Here is a 27,509-nt window from a genome sequence, read left to right on the forward strand (position 1 = left end):
GGATAGAAGATCTTCCAACCTTTTTAATTATGAAAATTAGCATAACTATTAAGATTTAGAAACTGTAAAAGGAGGAATGTTGTATTTAGAATTTAATATTAATTATCTTTTAGTAATGCTGCTGTTAGTCCTAAACAGCTATATACCCAAATCACCACACAGACACTGGGATTTATTTAATTAACCTAGAATACAGTGCTGGGCAATAGTTGTTCCATCCTAAATCTCCAAGCCCTCATAGTTTCCTAACATTTGGATTTCCCACATTATACTTGCATTTTGTGATATATTAGGTCCAGTCCATCTCTCCATGTCATTCCAAGATCTTTGCTCCTGCCTCCGTTCTTCCAGCTCTCTGCCCTCTCTCCTCCTCTGCCTCCCACCTTTCTGCTTCCTTTCCCTTGCTCAACATTGTGGCTAGTTGCTTTATTTTGGCCTGTTTACACAAAGTTGAGACAGGTGATGCTTAGAATAAATATCACAGTGCAATGTCTGGATTGAAACCGGAGAGTAGGGGAGAAAATTCAGCATTTGAATGAACAAGGGTAAAGTGTATACATTCCAAAAGAACATTATACCAACAGAGGAATTCAGTGTGGATAAGATTATTGTAAAATAAACTGTTCTGTTTCTTCATGTTTTTCTTGTTACCATAAAGCTTCCCCTGGGGAATCTTTTCTTCGTGGTTCTAAATATACCTATCTATTGTAGAAGGCGTAGAAAGTACAAAGAAAAATAAATATTTTCATTTCAATTTTTTAATCTTCTAAAACAATTTGAAATTTTTTGAGATTATAACTATACCACTTACCCCTCCAAACCTTCCCATATATCCTCATCTTTTAAAAATTCATAGCCTCTTTTTTCTTTAATTGTTTGTGTGTGTGTGTTTGCATTCTAAATACATAAATAAACCTGCTCAGTCTATATAATGTTACTTGTGTGTATATGTTTTTAGGACTGACATTTGGTGGTAGATAACTGCTTGGTGTTTTCTTCCCTGGAAGACAGTTACTCCTGCTTTCATCATTCCTTGGTTGCCTGTAGTTTTTTGTGTAGGGTTGAGCCCTGCTCCCCAGTCCGTGTTAATACGGCTCTTGTTGTCCCTCTTTAGGTCATGTTTTGGCAGCCAGTTGGTAGGACAATTTTATTTTGTGTGTGGGTGTTTGCCTGCATATATGTCTGTATACCACATGTGTACCTGATGCCAAAGGAAGCCAGAGGAGGGCTGGTGTTCTTTACAGCTGAGTCATCTCTCTAGCTCCCAAATTAAGTATTTTCTAAGTCCTCACCTAGAATCTGACACAGTAAAGCTATGCAGCTGTACATTATTTTTGTGTATTTAGTAAACCAGCATATATGTATAATCTTCCCTGCTTTCTTAATTTGTTGCAGGGAAAGGGATAGAGTCCAGGCCCTTGTATTTGCTGGGCGTGTACTCTGTCACTTGCTATATCCCTAGCCCTTAGAGCCTGCTTTGTAAACTTAGCCATATGTTATGGCAGCTTACCAGGGCAATGTTGGTGATGTAGATGTAGTTTTTCTTACAGTGGTACTGACTGGAAGTGGAGACTGATAACAAAGCCCTAACTCAACACAGGCAGTCCTCGGTCAGGCTGCCAGCTGTCCAGCTGCATTTCTAGTTGTGGCTTCATTCGGTACAGGGAATAGCATTTAGAAACTTGGGGAAATAGAAGATTTCCCTGGCACTCTCACATTTCAGCTGTCTTATCTGGGCTGTAAAAAGAGTTGGGTATCAGTCCATTGAAAATTGAGCTTTCTGGCAAGGACCATTGCAAATGTTCTGTCATTTCCATTGAGAGCTCCAGGCAGCAGATGTGTTGATGGCCAAGTAGACATTTGCTTATGAAAATCACGGAACTTAACCTGTTTTGATCACAGAAGGAGGGCAAGCTTGCTTGTTCAGCAACATTGCCTTCAATTCGAAAGTATGAATGTGTTCCCTTCCTCCTCCTCCCACAGGACAGTGAATTGAGTTATGTTCCAGAATGCGTTCACTTTGTGGAACTCTAACTGAAAAGATCACAATTTCTTAAGATTGGAGGGTTTGCAAAGAATTCATAATGAGAAGATTTTCCTCAAACCACCCTTCAATTAGAATAGAAAAGACAACATGAGGCTTGCCCTGGGTTACCTAAAAAGGACTGGATAATAATTGGGTGGGGTTACCAAAAAACCAGAGGAGATTTTAAGGAGGGGTTGAGGTTGGATTGTCTGTTTTTAAAATTAATTGCTTTCTCTTCTTAGACAAATTACACCATTTCAAGTCACAGTTGGCACATTAATTGCATCCGTGATGGCTGTGTTACCAGTGCTTTTCTGCATGCATTCTGCCTGGTGCCCTGGGAAACAGTGCCAGGCCGAAATGAATTCTGATCTCCAGTCTAATATGAAAGAGCCTAGTGTTTTAAATAAAAACACTTAAAATTTAACCTCCCTGGACTTCTACCCTAAAACAGTGTCTGAAATTGGGAGTTAAACACAAGTCTAAAAGAGTACATGCTTGATGGTTAGGTTTTTCGGCAGAAATGGGAGAGACACTTTACACACTACTATCACTACAGTGCACACGCTTTCCTGACTTCTAACTTCCTTCCCTATGTAATGTTATTTGCAAACTTCTGCCTTCTCTAATAATAAGTCACACAGAGGCAGTGCTGAAAGTGGGGTCAGGCCTCAGCCTAGCAGGGCACTTCCAGAGCCTAAGCCTGTCCAGTGCTCTTTACTAGGCTGTTTCTTTGAAGACAGGAATTGTCTTAGCTGCTGCTGCTTCCCTCTGTACCCTCTTGCTCCAATATTTCCATGGCTTCTGGGCATGGTTGCTGTAGTATTACTTTAAGCTCAGTCTGTTTTAGTAATCATACCTTAGTGTAGAAACACAGAGGCTTATTAATACCAATAGCTGAAAGTTAAGTCGCTTTCGACCTCATCATTTTAAATTCTGTCATAAGCTGGTACACATTATTTCGCTCTGGGTTATACGTCAGAAGCATGCAAGTTATAGTATATTTCAACACACAAAGCTTCTGACTTTTCCCTCTGAATAATTGGTTTCTTGTTGTGCTTTGAGTAAGTTGGTTTTCTTCATGTATGAATTGTAGGATGTATGGCCGGGCTGATGGACAGTTCTGTGAAGCTCAGCTGGAAGTGATTTTTGTCCTTTGGCAAGTACAGCACACAGCATCTGTAAGTCACTTGCTGTATAGGAGGGGGCAGTTTTCATTCCACGTGTTCACTGACTTTTCTTATGTGCCAAGTTTTGAGATTATTTACATTTTCAAAGGATTATTGTGACTGAAAGAAAACAAGAAAGCCCAAACATTGCTGGGTCAGGACAGTAGAATTAGGGTTCCTTGGCTTAAAAGGTACACTGGCTTCCTGTGGTTGGAGGAGTGCTGGGAGACCGTTTCCCCTGCAGACGTGACCACAACCTATAGTTGCTCTACGTATACATGCTGTGTGCCAGAGGATTTGTCCCATCATGGGTAGGGCTGGCCTCTCCTTACATTGGCAGCTCATCTCTTTATTTACTTTAGCTCTTAGCTTTATTTTGCTTTTTGAAGTAGAGCCTCACCATGTTGCCCAGGCTGATCTCAAACTCATGGTTTCAAGTGATCCTGTCTACCTCTGCCCCTGAGTAACTGGGACTATAGCCATGTGCTATCATGCCTAACTATCTCTTTTTACAGATTATTTTTCTTTTCTGTGTGTATGTGAGTCTTTGCATGTATGTATATGCATCATGTGTACTGGTGCCCTTGGAGAAGAAAATTCCTTGGAACTGGAGTTATAAGCGGTCAGAAGCTGCCATGTGTGGGTGCTGAGACTCCAGCCCTAGCCCTCTGCAAGAGAGCAAATATTCTCAACTATAGAAACATTTCTCCAGCTCTCCTTTTAAAAATATTTAAAAGAGCATATCCTTTATGAAAAGGAAATATAGTATAGAGCCTGTAATGCAAGTTTTCTTTGTCATTTATTTCATGTCTCTTTCTAAAAGAGCTGAGTGGTTTATAATATACAAATCTGTTTATATCAGTCCACAGGCATTGGGAGAACAGTAGCTGCAGTGCTTTATCTATTCTAAGATGCGAGTTTCCAGACTCTGACATCTCTGAAATAAGGTGCAGTTTCTAGTTGTTGGTTGGCTTACAGTGCAGCAGCATTTGCTGTTGGTAAAAGAAAAACTGACACACCTCATAGCTAGTACCCTAGATTTGGGGGGGGGGAAATATATATATATATCATCCTTGAACTTCTTGAGAGGAAGTTGGTAGAAGGTTTTATACAATTGAATATTTCCTCAGTTTGAATGAGATAATTTGGTTATTTTGTTCTTTATATTTTGATTAAGAAGATAAATGAAAACTAGTCTTGTTTTTTAAGCGTCTCATTTAAAATTATAAAAATAAGTTTCAAATTTCAGTTTTGCAAGAAGAAAAATGTTGTAGAGCTGAATAGTGGTGATAGCTGTAGAGCATTTCACATACTGAATACCCTGAACTGTGCTCCTGAGGTGGTTTGGATGGTACCTTCTGGGTTATGTTTGGCTACAGATAAATTTTGCTTTCAAGTCTTCTGTACTGTAGAGGAAGAGCAAAAGTTATGTCTGCCATGCCTCTATCCCTCCATCCCAATCTCCCTACATTTGTACTGCTTCCTGAGAGATCTGCACTATTGTTTTAAACACGTTTTTGAGGCACTGATGCCCTGAGTACCCCAGACTGACCTCCAGCCTGCTGTCTTCCTGTCTTGGCTTCATGAGCACTGAGATTCCATACACTATACCTGGCTCAGAATATTTTTAAAGATATTTTTCTCCTAGTAATATCCATTAAAGATAGGTGTACATTTAATTGGTCCAAGTCATCTTTTCACTGTAGAAATACATTGTACTGGTTTAAGTGAGTTAAAATATATGGAGAACAGTTGTTACTGGAAAGTGTATGGGGGTTTGAGGGTGGTGACAGAGACAGCGAGATTGGGAATTGAACTTCTGGCCCTGCACATCCTGAGCAAGCACTCTACCACCAGCATGTATCTACAGTTCATGATTTTATTTTCTTCTCCCTGCCTTTCATTCAACAGGGTCTCACTGTTGTAGGTAGGCATGGGGCCTGGAAATTAACTGTGTAGACCAGGCTGACCTTGAACTCACAGAGATCCACCTGCTTCTGCCTCCAGCGTGCTGGGATCAAAGGTGTACACCTCTACACTAGGCCTAAGTTTCTTAATATTAAATTTACTACAATTTGAGCATCTTTAATATAGAAATTCAAAATGCTCTGGAATACAAGACTTTTTGAGTGCAGTACTCAATTCTACAGGATAGGTTTCAGGGCATTTGGATTTTTGGATTAGGGGTATTTGACTAGTAAATCTATACACATGTTTTATGATGTGAAAAACTCATAAAGATAAAGGATATTCAGCCTGTATTTTATTTGTTATCACGTTTTTATTAGAAATGTCCAAATAAGTGAACAATTTCAGCTAAATTACTTACGTTCTTGGCAGTAGCTTAAGCAAAGAACATTATGACACCTTAAATTAGCTGTTCTCAACTTTGTTTCTATTTAATTGGTCACTGGTCTTTCTTCTGTCTGGCCTGAACCAGCTCCTTTTAAGCCTCAGGCCTATACCTATGGCTTCTTTCAGTTAAAACCCACACCTGAGGGTTTCAGAGTGTGCACCCCTGTCTCCTTCGGTATTCCCTGTGGGGCCTTGCAGGGCTGTCAGAGCACGGCGGACTACTCCTCTGCTAGGCTTCCCCTTTAGTGCTGAGTTCTCCAGGTCCCATATAGTAAACCCTGCCATGCTCTGCACCCTGCCTCGACATTGGCATCCTGGGCACTTTCCAGCCTCAGGAAAACATTCTTTGTTCTGAATATCCTTTGCTGGTGTGCTGCTTTCTTTCAGAACATGTTTATGCCGATAGTGTACACGTGTGCGACCATCTGACGACGTCTGTCTTGGTGCCCGCTCATGACTCCCAACTGTGTTTTAGTTCACCACTGCATCTGTCCTGCTTGGCACTTGAGGAACTTTGCACCAAGATTTGATTTTGTTGTCGTTTATTTCTTACATTTTATTTACTTTGTGGGAGTATGTGGGTGTGTGCAGCCTTGATGCACATGTAGAGGTCAGAGGACAACTTGTAAGAGTCAGTTCTCTCTTTCAACCATGTGGACTCTGGAATCAAACTCGGGTTGGTTATGAGGCTTGGCAGCTGTGCCTTCACCTGCTTAGCCATCCTTAGAGAGCTGAGGAGTTGACAGTAGATATTGATGAAATCCAAAAGTTGACTACCTAGATCTCACCATGGCAATTTGAGTTTCAGCTGTAACTAGAACTTAATGATCCTGTAGCCTTCACCTTTCCTTTAGTCGAGGTTCTTCTGAAAATTAATCTGGCCTTTGTAATTCTTACTGGGCGCTTCATTAGTGGAGGCAAGCAGACCCAATGTTAGAAGCAGTCACACAGTGATACAAAATGATCAGGTAAATACATCTCTGAAAATGACTGTGCTCTAACCGTTATTTATTTTAATTACAGAACATGGTCCAAGACAATTCCTGGGAAAGTTGAGTTCTTCTCTAGTGAGGGTTCAGACACATCCATCCCCATTCCGATAGTGCCACTGCGGGGCGTCGATGACTCCTATCCCCCTCAGAAGAAGTCCTTCATGATGCTCAAGTACATGCATGACCACTACTTGGACAAGTACGAATGGTTTATGAGAGCAGACGATGATGTTTACATCAAAGGAGATCGTCTGGAGAATTTTCTGAGGAGTTTGAATAGCAGCGAGCCCCTTTTTCTCGGGCAGACGGGACTGGGCACCACAGAAGAAATGGGGAAGCTGGCCCTCGAGCCTGGAGAGAACTTCTGCATGGGGGGCCCAGGCGTAATTCTGAGCCGGGAAGTGCTTCGGAGAATGGCACCGCACATTGGCAAGTGTCTCCGGGAAATGTACACTACCCATGAGGATGTAGAGGTGGGAAGATGTGTGCGGAGATTCGCAGGCGTGCAGTGTGTCTGGTCATATGAGGTAAGAGCAGAATTCTTTACGTAGGAAAAACTGTCAGTTTTGCCTTTTGAGTTCTGAGTCAGTCATGGGAAACTAGTAATATTAGCCTCTTCAGAGGAAAATTATTAGTACGTGTTAGCCTTAGTTTTTACATTTTTAAAATTCTTATCACCCTGTTTTCTCTGGCCTTTAGAGCATGTCTTTTGTACTTACTGATTTTTTTTTTTTTTAAATGATAGCACCTGGGGCTTGAAGAAAACTTATGATGTAACATTTTTTTCATGATACCCAGAATCATCTGGTTTCTGTTGGCTCCACAAGACCTTCTGCAAGAGCATAGGATAGGATACTTCCTTGTTTTCCATTTCCCAGAGTCTCACAGTTTCATCTGGTCAAGATGACCTGCACAGATCAGAAACTTACATGTTTTGAACTTATAAATGAGATGAGAAAAGTGATAAGAAACTTAAAGTGACGAGAAGAGGCCTGGAGCTGCATTTGGGAGCTCGGAATGCAGCACAGTGGTACAGCGCGTGCTTAGCATCCCTGAGGGCATTGCTAGCACCAAAAGAAATAAATGCTTTTTACAAACCTTGACCTTTTGTCTGTAAGTCTATGGTGCAGTCATTTCTTTCACATTAGGTGGCAGGCAATTCTGAATTGTTTTAACCCATGAAACCTTTAAGGAAGTCTGCTGGCAGGTATTTTCTCTTTAATAAGAAGGCATGAGTTACTTTGGGGCTTTTCTGTTTTATTGGCACATGTGTGCTTCTTGCCTGTAGATTCAGGATCAAGTAACAGTAGCATGAAATGGATCATCGTGTTTGGTCACTTGTCGGTGGTTGTGAAGAACAGAAGGAACCGCTAGACCTTTTGCCCAAAACAAGAACATGCCCTCCTATGTGAATTTTTTTTAATTTTTTTTCACAATTTATTCATTATATATTCTGATTGAAGCCCCCTTCCTCAATTCCTGAAGTCCTACCCTCCCTTCCTCTTCTTCCCTCCCTCTTCCTCCCATCCCCTTCCCCTAGTCCACTGTTGCCATCTGCTCATAACTTGTTAAGTCTCATCAGGACTGCCTGAATCCTCTTGCTCCATGGCCTGGTAAGGCTGCATCATCAGGGGGGAGTAATCAAAGAGCAGCCAGCTGAGTTCCTGACAGAGGCAGCCCCTGCTCCCCTCACTCAGAGAAAGAGACTGTTGGCTCTTTCATGGGGGAAGGAGTATATATGCTCTTGCCTGTGTTCGCCTCCCCCAACCTACAACTTGCTTTTAAGTGTCTTCCAATTAGTTTGTTTCTTCTGCTTAAATTTTTAGGGAAACAGACAGTTTTTAATGTACAGGAATGGTCTTCATTTAATTTTTAATTTTAAATTAACAAAGGTGCATTTTAAAAGCTAAATATTATCTGAGGAGCACTTTAATCTCTATGTACCTTACCCTCTCAGTTGCCTGCCTCTATTGTCTGGTGGTTGCTCACCATGCCTGGGAAGTCTTGTGTTACGAAATTTTGCAGCGAAGAAAGCTGTCTTAGTTACTGTTCTATTGCTATGAGGCAACCAAGGCATCTTATAATAGAAAGTGTTTAATTGGCGCTTGATTACAGCGTCAGTGGGTGAATCCGTGAACAAGATGGTGGGGAACAGGCATGGCTCTGGAGCATGTCATGGACTTTTGAAACCTCATAGCTGACCCCCAGGGACATTTCTCCAGCAAGGACATTTTCTAATCCTTCCCAAATAGTTCCACTAATTGACAACCAAGCAATCAAACATAGGAGCCTATGGGGGGCATTTCTATTTAAACCACCACAAAAGCCATTTAAGGATTTCATGCTGTGTTAAGTAGCTTACAACTGGCAGTGTTTCTGCATTTTCTCCATCCTTAATTAAACAGTTATGACCATAGCATACTTCTTTGTGGCTAAACATATAATGCTTTGTATATTTTGGAATGCTTTGTCTTGCTGACATTCTAGAGGACAAGCTTGCTTTTTGTTGTCTGTTGTTTTGAGACAGGGTCTCCTTGGTAGCAGAGGCTGATTGATGGTGCGCTTGCTCAGCAACTAAAACTGCCCTCAAAATGCTGATCCTTCTGCCCCCACAGTGCAGGGATTACAGGTATAAGGCATCATGCCCAACACTGCTGTGTGGGGGTAGATAACAGGGTTTCACTCTGTAGAGTTGGCTCGCCTGGAACTCACTGATTTCAGGCATTGGCTACTACTCCCACACAGCCCAGGCCTTCTTTTGAGAATTAAAAAATAATTGTGTCTGTATGTAGTCATCTGTATCTTAGAAGGTACTATGAGATTCTATCGATATCGAGGACACTTCAACTTTGCAACTTCTAAATTGTCTTCTTGGCTCAGAGAATCTAGTAGGCAAGCAGCTCTCCCTGGTGTTTTCTTGTTTGCCTAGGGAGCAGGGTCAGTAACAGCAGCCACAGGTGGCTCTCCCGAGGAATGTGGGCCAGGCACTAAGGAATGTCCCTACCACTTTGCAGTTCTTTAAATGTCTTAGGATGACACTGCTTTTCCTAGATTCTCCTGGCTGGCCCTCCCCTGAGCGTGTGCCAGAGGTTCCTCCCTTCAGCTGTGCTGAGAGTTCTCTTTTTTGTGAGTTGCCTGTTTATAGTTTTGGCCCATGTTTTAGATGGAATGCTGTCTGTCTTAGGATTTTACTCAAGTGCTTTGTTCTCAACACAGTACCTTCAGGACTGTGTGCTTGGTCTTTTTGCCTTCACTGAATTTAGAACTTTTAAAAATTGGCCAGGTGTGAGTCTAAATCTAATTTAACATAACCTTTCTTTGGTGGATTGTGCTTTTTAATGTTTTAAATTTTTTGTATAAATGTGTGTGGATGTTTGCCTTCATGTATGACTATGCACCACGTGTGTACATTGCCCATGGTGGCTAGGAAGATGCTGGCAACTGAACCTGTGTCATCCGGAAGGGCAAGCCACCGAAGCTCTTAATCACAGAACCATCCCTCCAGCCCATTCACTTTTTAGTATTTTAAGAAATTGTTCTTTCTTTGGGTCACATGGATTTTATCTGAATTTTTCTCTTTGTTTGGAATTTTGCCTTTTTACATACAGCTCTTCATTTTCATTGTAAGAAATACATATCTGGCACATTTACCATTCAGTCAGCCTGCCTAATAGCTGCACCCTTCCCCATCAGTAAGAGATTCCATGTTCAAAAGTCAAGATTAATTCCCCTCCCTTTTTTTAAACTTTCTATAGGATAATTACGTTAAGCCTAGAATCTTGGAAGGTATTTATTTTGCTCTATTATAAGCCTAGCCAAAAGAGTAATTTTTAAAAAAATTGCCTTGAAGTAGAAATAATTCCTCAGGTAATAGCTGTGTAATTAAAATGACTCATGAGGAACAGTTGTCAAAGCCAAAACTCAGATTTATTTCTAAGCTTATTTTTTTTATTATTGCTGGCACTTATTAATAAATGCCCTTTAAGACCCTTGATTTTTAAATGATTTTAGTTTCACAGAGAAGTTAATGTAAAGTAAGAAGCTTAAATTTTGGTTAGGTCTCATGCCTTTCACATGGGGTGGAAGCTGTTACTTCAAGTTACTCAAGAGTTTGTGAGACACAGAGTTGGAAAAAGTGATTTTTGCTTTGTTTTGTTTTGTTCTTTAAGACAGGATTTCTCTTGTGTAGCTTTGGCTGTCCTAGAGCTTTGTAGATCAGTCTGGCCTTGAACTCAGAGATTTGCCTGCCTCTGCCTCTTAAGTGTTGGCATTAAAAGCATGTGCAGCTGTTCCCTGCCTTTTAAGCTTTTTATTGATTCTTGGTGAGTTTCACATCATGCACTCCAGTCCCACTCATCTCCCTGTCCTTTCATAGCCACCTCTACCCTTGCAAGCCTCCCCCACCCCACCCCCCAAAAGAGAAAAAAGAAAAACAAAACCCTAAGGTACCTCACTATGGTTTCCTGGTATGTCCTACAGTGTACCCTTTTGTCCAAAGTCTTCACTTGAAAATGTTCATTGCAGTGAGTCATTAGTGTGGCTCCAGGCCTCCAGCTTAAGCCATACTGTCAATACTGGATCTTCACCAGGACTCCTCCCAAATACATATTATTGCCCTATGTTGTGGAGATCCTGCAGCTTTGGATCTCCAGAACCTGCCTGGACCCTTCACATGCTCCAGCAGTTCTTAGACGGGTATATATTAGGCTGGGCCAACTCAAAGCCCTGGATCTGAGGGCCTGAATGGTAGCTGAGTTAGTCAGCCCACCAGTTCTCCTGCACCCATACCACCAGGGAGAACTAGCTCTCTAAAACCTCCCTGGCTAGCTCAATCAAGACTACAGCCAGCAAGAGGCAGGGCCAGTTTTTCCGCTCTCATGCCACTAGGGCCAGCTTTGCTGTGCTGCCCAGGAGAGGTATGGGACCCGCTCTCCTGAGTACTGTAGCAGCTGCCCCCTTTTATAAAAGCTTTCTTATTAGTCTGTTGCCTTGACTATTAGCCATCCTGTGAACAGTACGATAGTCATCTGGAGCAAATGCTATCCATTCACCCTTATCCTCTTAATTCAAAGATACTATTTGCGATCAGAAAACAGGAAAGATAATGATAATTCTTTGTAAATCATGTTTTTAGTTATGTGTATGCATGTATGTCTGTATGTGGGTATTTGCATGAGAGTGCAGGTGTCCATAGAAGCCAAAAGAGTGTATTGGATCTCCCAGGAGGTGGGGTTACAGGCAGTTATGAGCCACCCAGTGTGAGTACAAGGAACTGAAGCCAGGTCCTCTATAAGAATAGCAAATGTTCCTAAGCACTTCTAGTGCTGGAGTAGGGTTTTGAAGGAAATTGATGCCTCTCTCTGAACCTTCCAGGGACTTCTAGGCTGCTAATTTTTCACTGTGGTCATAGGCAAGCTTAGGGTAGATCTGAAAAATGGGTTAGATATAGGGTAAGTTCCAAGGCCATATAGCTCACCGTTTGCAGTTTTGCTGTTTCTCATGCATAAATGTTTCCTGGGTTACTTCAGGCATTTAGCTACAATTCAGAGACCTGAAAAGGCAATTTCTGAGCATTCTTGCCTATTGAGGATAGAAGTTTTTGATTGTTTATTATTCTCTCTTCATTGATGTCACCTAGGATCATCCTTTTATTGGAAGCTATGTTCACAATTTAAAGTACCTTTTCACATAGATACATTATTCTGAATATCACTTTATATGTTTAAGAAGTCAAATAATTGTGCCCTAAAAATTTGGAAGACTTCTGAGCAGTGAGTTACAGTGTGTTCATTAAAAAAATAAAATAAAATTTGTAACCTCTTCTGTAAACAGCATCCAGTTTTGGTGACACTGGTGCAAAAAACATACTCTTGTAGTGGTTTGAATGAGAATGGCCTCCATAAGCCATATGTTTGAATGCTTGGTCCCCAGTTGGTGGAACTGTTTGGGAAGGATTTGGAGATGTGGCCTCGTTGGACAAGGTGTGTCACTGGGCTAACCTTAGAGACTTCATACAACAACCTTGCCATTCTCTACCTCCAACTTGAGGATCGAGATGTAAGTGCCTCCCTCTGCCGTGATGCCTTTGCCCTGCCGTCATGGACTCTAACCCTCTGAAACCATAGCCTCAAATTAGATGTTTTCTTTTGGAAGTAGCCTTGGCCGGTATTTTATCATCGTAATAGAGAAGTCACTAAGATAACCCTACTCTCTTATACTCTAGATGGAATAGGCTGGAGTGCAAAGAAACAAACAGCAAAGTGTGTGGTCTTGAGACAGCAAAATGCCTAGCGTGAGAAGTGATGGATGGAAAGGCCTGGGTAGCACAGAAGTTGCGACATAGCAAGGGCTGGTGGGGACAAATAGGCCTGGGCTTCAATCACGGTGCTTCCCATTTAGCTGTGTGGTCTTGTGCAACAAATTACCTAACTTCCGGAAGCTAATTTTTTTTCAGAATGGACTAAGGGTAGAAACTGCTCATAAAAGAGGATGGTTTCAAGGATTGTGATGATGTGTGTTATAACTAGAGCAGGATAAGAATTAGTCCTGTGAGGTGAGAAGGCTGGTCAGGGCATCCTTAAGTATTGGAAAACAGCCATTCAGAATTCATTTCCTGAGAACTCTACTTACACAGATTTTACCCTGTAGAAACAGGTATTTGACTATAATTGGTAAAAACAGCATTGAATGGGAATCCCTCTTGGACTTAAACTTAGAACTGTTAGTTGTTTTGGATCTATAATTTGCTGTCAGTGTTAACCTTCAGTAGTATCTCTGAAGTAGTGTATAGGAAGATCATGTTTATGAGAAAGGCAGATTAGTACATGTCTTCATAATTCTTGAGTCAGGTAGGTGTGTGTTAAAGGTATTCTATGCTTTATCTCTTAATCACTTTTATTATTGGAAGATCATCATTTTGCCAATTCAGCCTGTTATGTGTAGTGGACACAAGGGTTCTTTAGCATACTAACTAACAGGAGGTAAGATAGACACATTTTTTTTCCTTCCTTCCTTCCTTCCTTCCTTCCTTCCCTCCCTCCCTCCCTCCCTCCCTCCCTCCCTCCCCCTTCCTTCCTTCCTTCCTACCTTTAAGTGGCATTTTTAACCTTAAAGTGACATTTACTGTATAGTTGAAAATTTGAGATTGCAGATGTTATCCTACTTCCTCCAGCAGAATATATAGCCTACCTTTTAATATATACGTATTTGAAGTGGCATATAAGTCATTTTGAGATAATAAGAATACAATGATTCCTGAATTCTAAGAACTTCTTACCAACATGGAAATGAGCTATTTGTATAGAAACATTCATGCTTCACAAAAACGTCAGTGACCACTTGACAGATGGGCAATAACCAGGACCGTACCCTGCAGTCTACACAGGAAAGCAAGGGAGCCCTGAAGCTGTTGAGAGGAACAATATGAATTAGGGGTGCAGTGTAAAAGGCTTTGGTAGCCTGGGCCTCTTTTCTCTAATAATAACGGGATTTCTAGAATATTTCAATTTTAGTACCTGTATTGTTAAACAAGCACATTTTTAGATTGCTTCAAACAAAGTAGCTATATGATACCTTCCCTACTTTTAAGAGGCTCATGTCAACAACAAATTTAAGTTTCTAGTTTTGATATTTAATCATCCTTATTAAGTTAATCTGGTGTATTCAGCATAGCAAGTGAGGGGACAAAGGCAAGAATGAATTTGACAGAACAGTATTGGTGACAAAGGCAGTGTTGCTTGGATTAGGGAAATTGGGTAAAATTGCTAAAGGTGTAGAAGAGTGTTGCAAGTTGATATGTCTCAATTTTGTGCAACAGAGGGAGTTTGTTTAATGAGAACGTTATCTATATGTGCATATTTCAAGACTGGCATTGTCTGTAGATCTCCTACCAGCTTGGGGTTTATCAAAGGTGGACCTGGTGTTTTGATGGGTGGGATTTCACTGTTTGCTGTAATACAGTTTTCTCTGATTCCTGCACTCACTAAATGTTCAGGAGTCACACTCATTTATACCCAGAGAACTCTTCTTAGGAGGCAGAGGTGTCTGGAGCCACGTGGAACTTAGTGTTGTTACATTCATTCCCATTTAACCCTATCCTGGGTAGCAGAGAGTGCTTGATTTTCTTTTCCGGTAAGTATAGCCTATAATTGGGTTGTGGGGAAACCAGAGTGGATGACAAGTGTTCCCCTGGGCTGTACGTTATGAGGTTACTGCTATTTATGTTCCTTTCTTCTCTCTGAGCTATGCTAACAATCGTGAATTGTATGACCAAATAAAGATGAGTGAGAATGAAGGACAGCAGTAATCCTTGAGTGACAGCATGAGAAAACATAAGTCACAGGAAATGAGAAACCCAAAGTTTTTTAAGATTTCTCTTCTTTGTTGATAGTTGGCATTAAGTTCCCAGTTTTCCTGCCTCCACTTTTTGAGGGTTGGTGTTACAGGCATGTACCACCACAAGGTTAAAACTAAATGTTTGTTTAGATGGTGTAGTTATGAATCCCTCAGCTTTTTAGACTAGCTACTAAGTAACTTTATTTATGGAACTAGTTACATGTTTTAGCAGTTAGCAGAGTGGGACAGCATCCACCCACAGTCACAGTGGGATGGCATGGCCACAATATCCTCCCCAATGTGATGGAGTGTGGGGACAGCTCAGCTCTTTAATGTTAAATCTGTAACCGCAGAGCAATCAAAATTAAACTGGAAACTAAGGTATAGAACCTCTTCCAAGACACCTGATCAGTGTTTCTTCCAGTGTTAAGGTCATAAAAAAGCAAAGAAAGATGGAGAGTGGAGGCTGCGGGAGACATGGAGACTCCATTCATTGTGGGCCTCTGGATTGGAAGAGAAACAAGTGTGGAAGGGAAAGCTGGTGGCTTGTGGCCATCATCTACAGCTCAGTGACTAGTGTTGCACGAATGTTAATTTCCTCATTTTGATGTGTATGTCATAGTTAAGTAGGATGTGAAACAGGGTAAGAGGTACTCCTCTATGTTTACAACTCTGTGATTGGAAATGGTTTCAAAACCATTTTTTTACATGTGTGTGCATGTGTGCATGTTTGCCAGCCATAGTGTATGTGTGGAGGTCAAAGGATAACACATGGAGTTGGTTCTTTCCCTCTACCATGTGTGTCCCAGATAGTGAGCTCAGGCCATCAGACTCAGTAGCAAGTACCCTAACCCACTGAGCCATCTCACCAGCCCCTCTAAAATTAAAGAGTTAGAGCCAGGAGTGGGGGAGTGTGAGGGCATCCTCAGCTGCAGAGTAAGCTGGAGGGCAGCCTAGACTGCTACAGAAATCTGATTCCAAAAGGGGGCAGTTAGAACACAGAGCCATCTAATTAAAAATGAAGGCATATTTGTTGAGGTTATTGCGTCCTGTGGGCTGCTCTGCACTCTGAGAAACTAGGCAAAGCTGTATGTATCCTCTGAGTGGATATTGTACGGGGTGTGATTTGTAGTTTACTGACTTCTAGGAAATGGGAGACAGAAGAGGTCTTTGTTCTAGAGGCTGCAGACTTCTAGCTCTCATAAAGAGCTTATCATTGAGAAGCTTATAATGTGCCATGTCATGACTGTAAAAAAATGTGTAATGGGACCGTTACAGCCAACCCTTTTCCTGGGTAGCAAGTCTTTCAGCATTCACATAGCAATTGAGTGCTAATTCCCTGCTGACATCACGGGAGGGAGGGCAACCCTGCAGGCCTCCACCACTGTGGGATAAAGAGATCTGTGCAAAGTTACTTTGATGCCTGGCACTTACTTCCTAAGCAAAACAAACAAACAACAAAAGCCCCCAAACTATTGTATTACTTTTAAAGACTGAAGATTTGGGGGATGAGGACTTAACTCAGTGGTACAGCCAAGGGCTGCTCTTGCTGAAGTTACGGTCTCTACTAACAGGACTCCTGCCCTAAGAGTCCCTGGCACACAGTGAGCACTGCCATTCTTACTGCCCGAGGGTGTTACAGTGTGGTCCCTACACCATCATCTTGTCTCAAGGGCCCCATGTCCTGTATTAAAAACCAGAGCCGCTCTGCCCCAGAATTAAGCGTGTATCAGGATCATTTAGGGGCCTTCTGGTTTTGTTTTTTTGTTTGTTTTGAAACAGGGATTTACTACATAGCTCCGTCTAGTCTCAACTTCACAGTGCTCTTGTTGCCTCGGCCTCCCAAGGGCTGGCATTATGAGTATGTTGCCACTATGGCCTGAATGGGATGAAGAGAGGCCTTTTCTTCTTCCTGTTCTTCCTTTCCTAACCTGTACATGCTAGACAAGTTCTGTCATTGAGGTACATTCCCAGTCCCAAGGCCAGGGGTCTGCCTCTGTGGATCCTATTAGCACATCGGGGTACATGGGAAGGAGTATTTCTTACAAAAAAAGAAAAAAGATTGTGTGCGTTCATTCACCACTTGCGTATGGGTACCTAGGGAGGGTCAGAAGGTGTTGGGTTCACTGGAGCTGGCGGTAATTGTGAGCTGCCCAGCGTAGGTGCTGGGAACCAACCTCAGGTCTTCTGGAAGAGCAGCAAGCCCTCCTAACTGAGCTCGCCAGCACCCTCCTCTCCTTCCCTCCTTTTCAAAAAGAGGTTCTTATGACCCAGGCTGTTTTTAGACTTGCTGTATACCTAAGGCTAACCCTGAATTCCTGATCCTTCTGCCTCTCAGATGCTAGGGTTATAGGTGTGCCCTCATGCCTGGCTTGGAAAAGGTGGTGGTCTGACAGGTTTCTAGGCTGTGTCACTGGAGAACAGTAGATAAAGAGACTAGTTTGTTGTTTGGTTGGCTTTGATGGTTTTCTAAAATTATGTTTATGAGTGTTTTGTGTACATTTATGCCTGTGAACTTTATGCATGCCTTGTGCCCATGGAAGCCAGAAGAGGGCATTGGATTCCCTAGGACTGGAGTTTTTAATGGTGATGAGCCATGTTAGTGCTAGGCATCAAACCCAGGTCTTATGGAAGATCAGCCAGTGCTTTTGGCTACAGAGCCATCTCTCAGCAGTGTCTTAGGCTTTTTTGTTTTTTATAATCTTGACAGTCACATATTTTGTAAAATTTCTTCAGCTGGGACTTTCATTTTCCTTGTAATTGGACTGAGATTAGGGGTGTTTGGGCAGGGTGTTTTCCTCATCCCATGTCACGGAGTGTGCTGGCAGCTGCATTATCGCCATCAGCACTGACCTGGCTGTGGCAGGCCTCTCCATTAGAAAGTCACCTTTACTCCCAGGTTTTTCTCCCCAGCCTTTGGAAAGAGGGAGTCACTATATCCTGGAAAGCAGGGGCCTATTATCCAGCCTCTTTGAGGTTAGAATACTGACAAATTTTAGAATTCTGTGTGATGGTATGTTTTGTTTTTGACAGGGTCTCTTTTTCTGTAGCTTAGGTTCTACCTAATTCTGACCTGGAATTCACTGTCTAGTGGAAGTTGGTCTGGCCTCCCAAGCACTGAACTTAGAGGTATGAGCCACCAGGCCTAGTGGACATTCTTCAGGAGAATGTATTTTTATTATGACAGTACACTATTTTCCACTGAAATTGCTGTCATTTTGCCTTTGATGGTGTTTCCAGTTGACCATGTCTTTCTCGCTTTGCCCTTTCCCACTTCCTGACACTATAAGATGCTCTTATCTCTTGTCCACATTTTTATTTTGTCCTAGAATCTTCAGTTTCTTAACAGACATGGCCTTCTTTGGTTGGATGACTTAACTAGAGTTTAAGTTCTTGTGTTAGGGATCCCTACTCCAGCCCCCTCAGATGATAGAGCAAGGGCATATGTGAGTGCTAAGCCATGTGTATGTTTCTGTGGCCATTTGGATCTATAGTCAGGTAAACAAGAATCAATACTGATGTCCTAAGCTCTAATCTCTACCACATGGATGATAGCAGCTGCTTTTGCTGCCTTTGCTTAATTGCCAACTTCCCACCCTAGAGTAAAAGCCTGGCTTTTACCACCTGACATTATCTACTCATATTCCTGATTACTGGATCCTGATTAGTGGTTTTGTAATTGTTGACTGAATCCCCGTGAGAAACAGCTGCACTGTCTGGATTTATATGGCTTCACTTGCCTTGAGTTTTGCAGTCTCCACTCACCTGCAAAGCTGCTTAGGTCAGTGTCCTCCACAACATAACCCTTTCCCATCCTTCCCCTTGTGTTTCTTGGTGCTGGGAGGAGAACCCATGCTAATAATTGTGTAGCGGCATCATGTTTTCATCCTGGGAAGAGATTTTTTAAAACGTTGTTTCTATTTAATTCAGGCTGAGGTATTTTTATTTGATACCATGTTTTCTTCTGTTGGTAATTTAGACAGGTGGTGCTTTCACATTCATGTCTTAATAATATTACTTGTAGACAGGTTTATGCCTGAATATAATGAGGATATAGAAAATTATTCAACTGATCTTTTGGGGGTTGAATACAACCCCCCTCCCATTCATGTGAGAAAGGGTATCTGGAATATTAATAGAGCACATACATTAATGGATGTTTAAAAGTTTTAAAGACAAGTCTAAACAACTTAGATGGTAGCACCCAATGTTTTATACTTAGATAGTGTCTGCAAGCTGAGGAAGGCTTGGAAGAGCATAGAAATTGTTCGTTCATTTGCTGTTCTTAGGATCAATATTAAAATGCCTCTCATGTATAGTGGCACGTTTGGCCAAAATATTGGGGTGAGTAAATGTACACATCCCTGCCATTATGAAATTTATCTGAGATAGGTAGTTTCTGTGATTTGTACAATCACAGAAATGCATAGTTTTTAAAAGGGTTATTTCTTTCTGTTAGGAACATGCATTTATTTTGAAAAATCAGCACTCAGTAATTCTTGTACCTTCTCTGTACCAAACATGGAGGTTAGGGTGAACAACAGACAGGGTTGTGCTCTAGGGGTACAAAATGTGCAGGAACTGTGAACATGTGAGCAGCACACTTCTCCCTTGCTAGAGGTAGGTGAAGAGGACTTAACAGGCTCAGGTAGCGTGGGCAGGTTCCTGGGGGAAGAGCTTAGCAGTTAATGGAAGCTGGCTGAGTGGAGAGCAGTTGAGAATCAGAGCCATGAGAACAGCATCTGTCCACTTGCTCTAATTTGTTCATTTCCCTCTGCAAGTACTGCTTTTATGCCTCGCCTTCGACATTCCCTTCATAACTTTTCATAAGTGGTATAGGAAATATATACTTGCAGAAAATGGGTTTTTAGAATAATTTTTTGGTCATAAAGTAGAAAGTACACATATAAAGCACTCTTGTATTTCAGACAGCCACAGAAGATCACAGGTGGGTACGAGAGAAGCCCACCTCCAAAGAGGCTGGCCCAGAGAAGAAAGGTGTATATCTTAGAGGGACAAATTAAGCTCGGAACAGATGGCTGTAGGAAGCCAGAGTATGGTGGGTGTGACAAATCAGGGTATTTGGTGACTGTTAGGCAGAGCCTTGTAGAAAGCATGTAAGTCCAATATATAAGCCATGCATGCAGTGATAATCATGTATAATGTGGCCATGTTCAAAGGCACATGCAAGGGAAATGGAAAAGATTCCAAGATCAGAAAGAGGCTAGAGATGTAGTTCACATAAAAATCTCAGCTGGCATGAATGAAGTCTTAGTCTTCATCCCCAGCAACACATAACCAGGTCTAGTGGTGATTTCCTGTAACCTAGCATTCTGGACGTGGAGGCAGGAGTGATGGGAAATCAAGCCCGTCCTTGCCTACATAGTGAGTTTGAGGCCAGCCTGGGCTATGTAAGACCCTCTACCAGAAAACAGAGCTCATCAAAATGGCTTAAAGAGCAAAAGCACTTGCTGCCTGAGTTCAGTCTTAGGACCCTAATGGATGGAGAGCACCGATTCCCAGATGTTCTCTGATTTACACAGACATTCTGTCGTGGGTGCACATACACACGCACATGCTGCACATACCCTGCTTAAGTGTAATTAAGATGTTACAGTCATGCCTTTAAGTCAGAGGCATGGAGTAAGAATGCTGCAAATCCATAATTGAAAATTAATTTTGAGTATGCAAATTCAAATTAGGATTTGTTCTTTGTATTTTAAGATTAAAGGAGATAACTGTGCCATGACAGCTGGGTGAAAGGATTATTTAATACCTGTCAAATTCTGTATGCTTAACCTTCAGTTTTCCTTTTTATATGGCCTTTCAAACTCGAATGTGCTCTTCCTAACATTGTAAGTTCAAATTGGAAGTGCACTAGATAGAAAACTTCATGGGCTCTTAAGCGCTGTGACTTCACCTTGGTGTTTTGAGGTGCTCAACACACATCATTCAATTGCCAGTAAATAAACACCTTACAGATGGTGTACTCAGTAGACAAATCACTTACTGTTTTAAGATTGCAGATGAAAACATGAAAGATTTAAGTAAGATTAACTCATCTTAATCATTGGTTCCCAGAAAAAAAGGACGTACAGGCGCATTATGGTGGAAACTGAAGTAAAATAAGTATCCCTGCGTTTTGTTTTGCACAGGTCATAAAGTAGACTGGTTAGCAGGGGGTCAGTATACTTCTGGCAGATGGGTGAAATGGGCTGCACCCAATGATGTGAAGTCGATGCATCTCTAATGTGTGGTGAGGCTGAAGTTGGCGGATGGGAGGCAGGAGGGTGATGCACCTGGAAGACTGTGCCAGCATTTCAGCACTGGTTTTTTTAGTGCCTGTACTGCCTGGGGTGGCTCCTGGTCATATAGGCTGACACAAAGGAACTGGAGTTGCCCTGGACTCCGTATGTAGGAGCAAGAGTCTGTTCTCGCTGGGGAGAAAATGGCACAGTGGCTAGACTACCGTTGGGTATATTATAAGACCCTATATCAAACAACAAAGGAGAGTCTTAACTATAGTCCATTTGTTTACTTTGTTTTTCCATAATATTGATACTTGGGTCTAGAGACTACATTTTTGCTACGTTTTAAACTTGGTGTTTGTCTTGGGGCCAGGTCTCTTTTCCACATCTTTCAGATCATGTTTTATTCTGTTTGTTTTCTTCTCTACTCTTGATGTAGTACTTAGTGTACTAGAGATTGTATCGTGAAATTTTGTCCTATAAAAGTCTGATTATTCCAGTAGTGCATGGATTTTAGAACATAGCTCCATTTTGCACCTGCTGTTTGGTCTGTTTCCACCTGTCTGTATATCCTGTAATACATGGTTCATATATGTCCATAGCATGTATATCTCAGTTTACATTCAGGATTACCACTTCTTTACACTTCCCACATCTCTCTCTTATCATCTGGAGTCTTTTCTTCCATTCAGAAGAATTTAATTCCTTCAGAATTTCTTTAATGCCAGCCTTATTGTATAAGTTGTTTTGTTTGTTAAAAAAGTGAAAATCACTTATTTTTTGTGTGCAACATTTTCCTATGAAAATTTTGAAACAAAGAGTCTGTACCAGTAATATTTTTATTTACCTGCTGTCTGTCTGTTCAACTATAGGTAGATGTATCTATCAGAGTAAACTACAATTACACAATCCTGATGATTTCAGAGTGCCTGTTATTACCTGGATTCTGCTGCTGTTTTGTGTGAAACATGGGTGTATGTTGTGTGTGCATGGGTCGGAGACTAGGGATTGATGGTGTGTGTCTTTCTGTTACTCTCAAGAAAGAGTCTCTTAATAAACCTGGAGCTCAGTGATTGAGCTAGACTAGCTGGCCATTGAACTTTCGGGACTCTTGTGTCTCCACCTCAACATGAAGCTCTTTGCCAGTGTTTTATGTGAGACCTGGGGATCCAAACTCAGGGGAGATGGCTCAAGCAGTAAAATGTTTGCTGTACACTTCACTGAGCCAGTCATCTCCCAAGCCCACATTACCTGAGTTTTACCATTGCTGTGTAGTTTCTTAAATTATTGACATGTAACAGACATGGCATGTGTGCTCATGGCACACACATAGACCTTCTTCTTTTACTACTTTTAAACTGTGTATAAGTCTTCATTTTCCTAAAATGAATGAAATTTTAAATGCCCTGAGTATTATGTCTCTTATCTGAAACATGTCCTCAGGTTGATTTTTATGACCAATACTCTTAGAGATCACAGGCAAAATGACTAGTTCGTTTGGGTTTATTTCCTGTGAGCAGGTTCACATTGTCACTTGAGGTGGATGAACTACAGAAGTGTCAGTGCGTTGAGCTCTTTGTGTGGTTCTGCTTTGCTCCATTGGTGGTGCTGGCAACACTCTTCTTTGTTTAAGTAAAGTTAATGCAAAATCAGTAAGTATCTCTGTGGCAAGCTCCTCAGAGTCTTGTAAGTACCCTGCCCACCTCATGCCACTCCATGCCACACCCACTGGCTTTACACTCTTCGGTGGTTCCTGGCTCATTAACTGTTGTGTTGCCTAAGTGGCCCTGTAACCTAACCGTTCCTTCTGCTGCTGGTAGTTGGAAGTAAATGTGCTCCTTTTCCTGTCTGCTCTCCTGTGTTTGTACCTGTAGATTCTTGAATTCCTGTTTTGCTTAATAGGCTACTCATTCTTCCTTTTACTCTACCTTCCTGTTGAGATCCTGCCAGGTTTGTAGTGCTTCCTTGCTGGCTTTCTCTTTCAGATGGGCTTTTATCCTTCTTGACTAGCCTCTTGCTTTCTGCTGTAATAACATGTTCCAGAATTTTTTTTTTTGTACCCTAGTCCTACAACTGAGACCCTTGTTCTGTACATGGAAAACATAAAAACTAAGGTCTGAGCTCCAGGTATGCTCATTGCTGTAGAGTATTGCTATTTGAAACCATGCTTAGTGGACTGAGCCAGAGAAAATCAAGAGTTCTTGCACATTTCAGTAGATCCATATCTGTTAGTTCATGTTGTTACTCTAAACTCATTTAAAATCTTATTATCTCTTTCCATATCTGGAACTCCTCTCTTTGACAGTTGAGAACCATTTTTCTCAGATATATTTATTTACTGCATCCTGTGTGGGAAGTCTCCTGTTGCATCCACATCACCCTCATGCTTCCTGGGCCCTCTTCACTCCTGTGCTGATGGCTGTGGTAGCGCATCTCACTGCCTTTTCCAGTACCCATAGAAGCCTTGTCACTGGAGCCTGCACCCCTCTTGGCCATCTTCTGCAACCTTGCACCCCAGCCCAGACTTCTTTACTTCAGGATTAAGGCTCAGGTGGATCCTGAAAGAAACCTAAACACATCTTGGATTAACTGTCTTTCTGGTCCTGGAGATGGAAGCAAGCTTCGCACATGCCTAACATGCACTCTACCACTTTGACCCCTTAGAACAGTTTTTTTTAAATAAACAATGTGATTTTATTATGAAAGGTGTATTTTTAAATATTAAGTAATTTCCTATAAAATGCTCATTGTATAATGTTAAATTATGATACAAAGCAATATTGCAGTATACTCCCATTTTACAAAATTATGTTTATGTACACATGGAAAGATCTGAAAACAAGAATAGTAGCTCCTTAAAATAGGTTTTTAATTTTAGCCACTTGGCCCTAGAAAATACCGTTTCACATGTTAATATAGCCTTCAGTTTAAGAGTATGAAATACATAATTGCTAAATTTCAAAAACAAAACAAAGGGGTTATTTCTGTCTTGATAGTTTTTTGTTTGTTTGTTTGTTTTTGAGGATTTTTTTTTTAAGTTGGGTGTTTCTGCCAGACATTTGTCTTTTAAAGAAAAAAAATTCTGGTATTTTTCATGGTTAATGCATTTAGCAATAATTTTTTAAATATTTATTTTTAAAGTACGTGTGTTGGAGGATGGGGTTGTACACACCGGTGCAGGTGCCCACAGGTGTGGCAGAGGGTATTGGACCTTCTAGATCTGGAGTTACAAGTGGCTGTGTACTGCCCAGTGTGAGTGCGGGAAACTGAACTCAGGTCCTCTGCAGGAGCAGTAAGTACTCTTAGCCACGGAGCTGTCTCTCCAGCCCCACAGCCCCTAATGTTTGATAAATTTACATGTATGATATGGTATGATAAAGAATATGATAAAGGTTTGAGTTTTAAGAAAATGTTTTCCTAACAATGAAGTCAAGTACTATATAAAGTGCAAATATTATTGGAAGCCAGCATCCTGAGCTATTCTCTGGCAGCTCCAACCAGTGATGAAAATGAGCCCGAGTTGGCCATGTGGAGAAGCATTCAGAGATAACTAGTCCTGCCCTCTGGGGGTTCCTATGGCGCAACTCCTTTTGTAGCCAGACTTCATTTCCACAAATTAGCTGGAGAAGAAAAGCCTTGTAGTCCTGTATTAGACAGTGAATAGTTTCTTCATTTTGGTGGTAGAGCTTGTGTTAATATAAAACTATTTGTTAGGGGTAGAATCCCTGTGAGAAATAATGCAGATTTGTTTCAGATGTCTTCTTAGGAGCCCACCCAATGTCCATGCTGTTTTCTGTTTGGTTTCTCTTAAGTAAAATTTTGATTTGGAACCAAGACTCTCCATGGCATGAGTAAATGGACATTCCCAATCTGTAAGTTCATTCTACTTGAAGTTAGAGAGAGGGAATAACATGTTTATAATGAGCATCACACATTTATACACACTGAATTTATAGGAGCAAATATGGGAAGAAAAAGGTCTGTCCTTTCTGGAACACTGCTTTAGGTTTAATCCTATGCCCCAAACCATAGGTATCTGCTCACTTCTCTCTGCCATAAGAAGTAGTTTTGTGTGGGATGGAACCCTGGAAATGGCATGTTTTCTCAGAGCTGATAAAGCCTGTTTTCTTTCTGTAGCCATTTCATTTCTGTAGGACAGCGATTTCTCCTGGAGTTCTTGCACCAAGGTTTTACTGCTTGCTTCTTTCCAAAGCATTCTCACAGGAAGCAGGCTCAGTAGGTGCCGTATCCCTGAGCAGGAGTGGTCCTTAGCATTCTTGTTGCAAAATGAAGGGGTGAGGGTTTGGCTCTGGTGATCAGGAAGGGCTCAGGCATCCTCCACCTGGTTTCATTGGCTCAGGTCCTTTGAGTGGATCAAGGTACTCTGTGAAACAAGTTCCTGGGAATTAGCCCTACTGATTGGAAAACTGTTCACTTTTTCCTTGCCTGTCTAGTTTGACATCATGGGACAGGAACCATCCCTGCTTGTATGGCCTTGGTTCCATTTCTAAAACCATCCCTCTAAGCTCAAAGCCTGTCCCAGGGGGAGAGAAAGGACATGGATGTGGGTGTGGTTTGAAATGAAACGTTATTCATCATTGCAAATATTATACAAAGTAAGGAACATGTTACTGGCTGTTGGTACTTAAAAATGAAAATAATACCTTACTAAGGACACAAGAGATGGATCAGTATTAGACTATCTCCAAAACGGAAGTTCTTTACTCAGAGCCAGACAAGAGTGTGTGTTTGTATTAGATGCTGAATGCTGAGGAGAGGAATGCACAGGAATTGTAGGCTTTTTCTAGTTTATCTCAGCCTCCAGGTTTGAGTACTGCATCTTCCAACAGGAGCTAAAAAACCTGGTGGAGCTGTGTTTCCTCTGCTTCCTCTGGAAGTTCTGCACAACCTTTGCAGACTGATAACAAGTATGTTTATATTAAGGAGAAATACATGAAGACTAGGATTTTCCTTATACCACTTATGGGCATACTGCCTTTCCTTGCATATACTAATTTTTTCCTCTGAATCACCAGTGCATGTGGTGGTAATTTGGTGACTAGAAGGCCCGGTAAATTTTTGGTTATAATAAATTGATGTCATACCCACAGGACAGCAAGCAAGAGGATGAATTAGGGACAGAAATAGTAACGGGTTTTGTTCAGGAAACCTCAAAGTGCATACATACTGAGATATTACCACATTGATTCCATTTTAAAAAAAAGGAGGAGGAGGTAGAAAAGAGATCCAAAAGATAAAATTTTTAAACTTTAAGTGTAATAAAATAGATCACAGATCAAAAATTTAGTGCTTTATGTTTCTGTAAATCTCTTTGAATAGTTTAAGAACCTTTAAGAAGTCTGGTCATGATTTGCTGGCTGGTGGAGAGGGAGGTAAGATTGCAAAAAGTTAATTGTAGTGCTGTCTTCAAATGGTAGTATTTGTAACTGTATGTGTGGCTCACGTGTATGTGTGCGTGCGTGCACAAGCACACATGTGTACATGTGTGTGCCTGTCTGAATGAGTGAGTGACTGACTGAGGAGTTTATATGCACCAATGCATGCATGAGCCTTCACCAGCAAGACAGCATCAGATTCCCTGAAACTGGAGTTACAGGCCTGTGAACTGCCTGATGTGGGTTCTGGGTCTTGTGCAAGAGCAGGAAAGGCTCTTGACCCCTGAGCGCCTCAGATGGTCACTTTTAACGACACTTTTTTATTTTATTTTAAAATTTTCAATCACTTAAGAAAATGATGCTTCTAAACTCTTCACTCAAGTACCCTGATTGCTGACTATTAGCACATTAGCTTCTTTTTCTTTGTACCTTTTCTTTTTACTTGGACTTCATGTCAGTTACAGTCCTTAAAAACCTCAGTGGCATAAACAAGCATAGTGCAGTAAACAAAATTGGGACACAAACATTGATTGCTCTGATATCTCACCCACAGACTATAGTCCGATTTCATCAGCTGTACCAATAACATCTCTCATAGCAAACAAACAAACAGATTTTTCAGGATGCAGTCTAGAATCTAGGATCCCATAATGTGTTTAGTTCGTAGGTTTGACCTTGTATTTGCTGTCTGACCTTTACTTCATAGGTGAGGCCAGGCCAATAGTGCGTGACTACTTAGAATTCCAACACTGAGGAGTCTCAGGCAGAGATAGCACAAGTTCCAGGCCAGCCTGGGTCACCCAGCCAAGAATTTGTTTCTACCTATCCCCACTCTCACTCCTAAAAGGTACCAGAAACTTGCATACAGAATGTTCCTGTATTTGGATTTTTGTTACCCCTTTTGTGGTTAGTAAATACCTTACATACTTTGAGATCCTGGGGTGTAGTCTCTCTTCTTCTTGTCCTACGATTTTATCATCCATTGATAA

At 41.4% G+C, this 27,509-nt stretch overlaps 1 protein-coding gene across 1 annotated transcript in view; it reads left to right on the top strand.

The window, feature by feature from the left end:
- Nucleotides 1-27,509, top strand: part of Chsy1 (chondroitin sulfate synthase 1) — a 51,794-nt gene that overhangs the window by 9,896 nt on the left and 14,389 nt on the right. Inside the window, exon 2 of the mRNA XM_021633277.2 lies at nt 6,574-7,069. Within this exon, the coding sequence (XP_021488952.1) occupies nt 6,574-7,069 (496 nt within the window). The remainder of the gene's footprint in view (nt 1-6,573; nt 7,070-27,509) is intronic.

Source organism: Meriones unguiculatus, chromosome 14 (genome assembly GCF_030254825.1).
Source record: "Meriones unguiculatus strain TT.TT164.6M chromosome 14, Bangor_MerUng_6.1, whole genome shotgun sequence".
In the NCBI taxonomy this organism is placed as follows: domain Eukaryota; kingdom Metazoa; phylum Chordata; class Mammalia; order Rodentia; family Muridae; genus Meriones; species Meriones unguiculatus.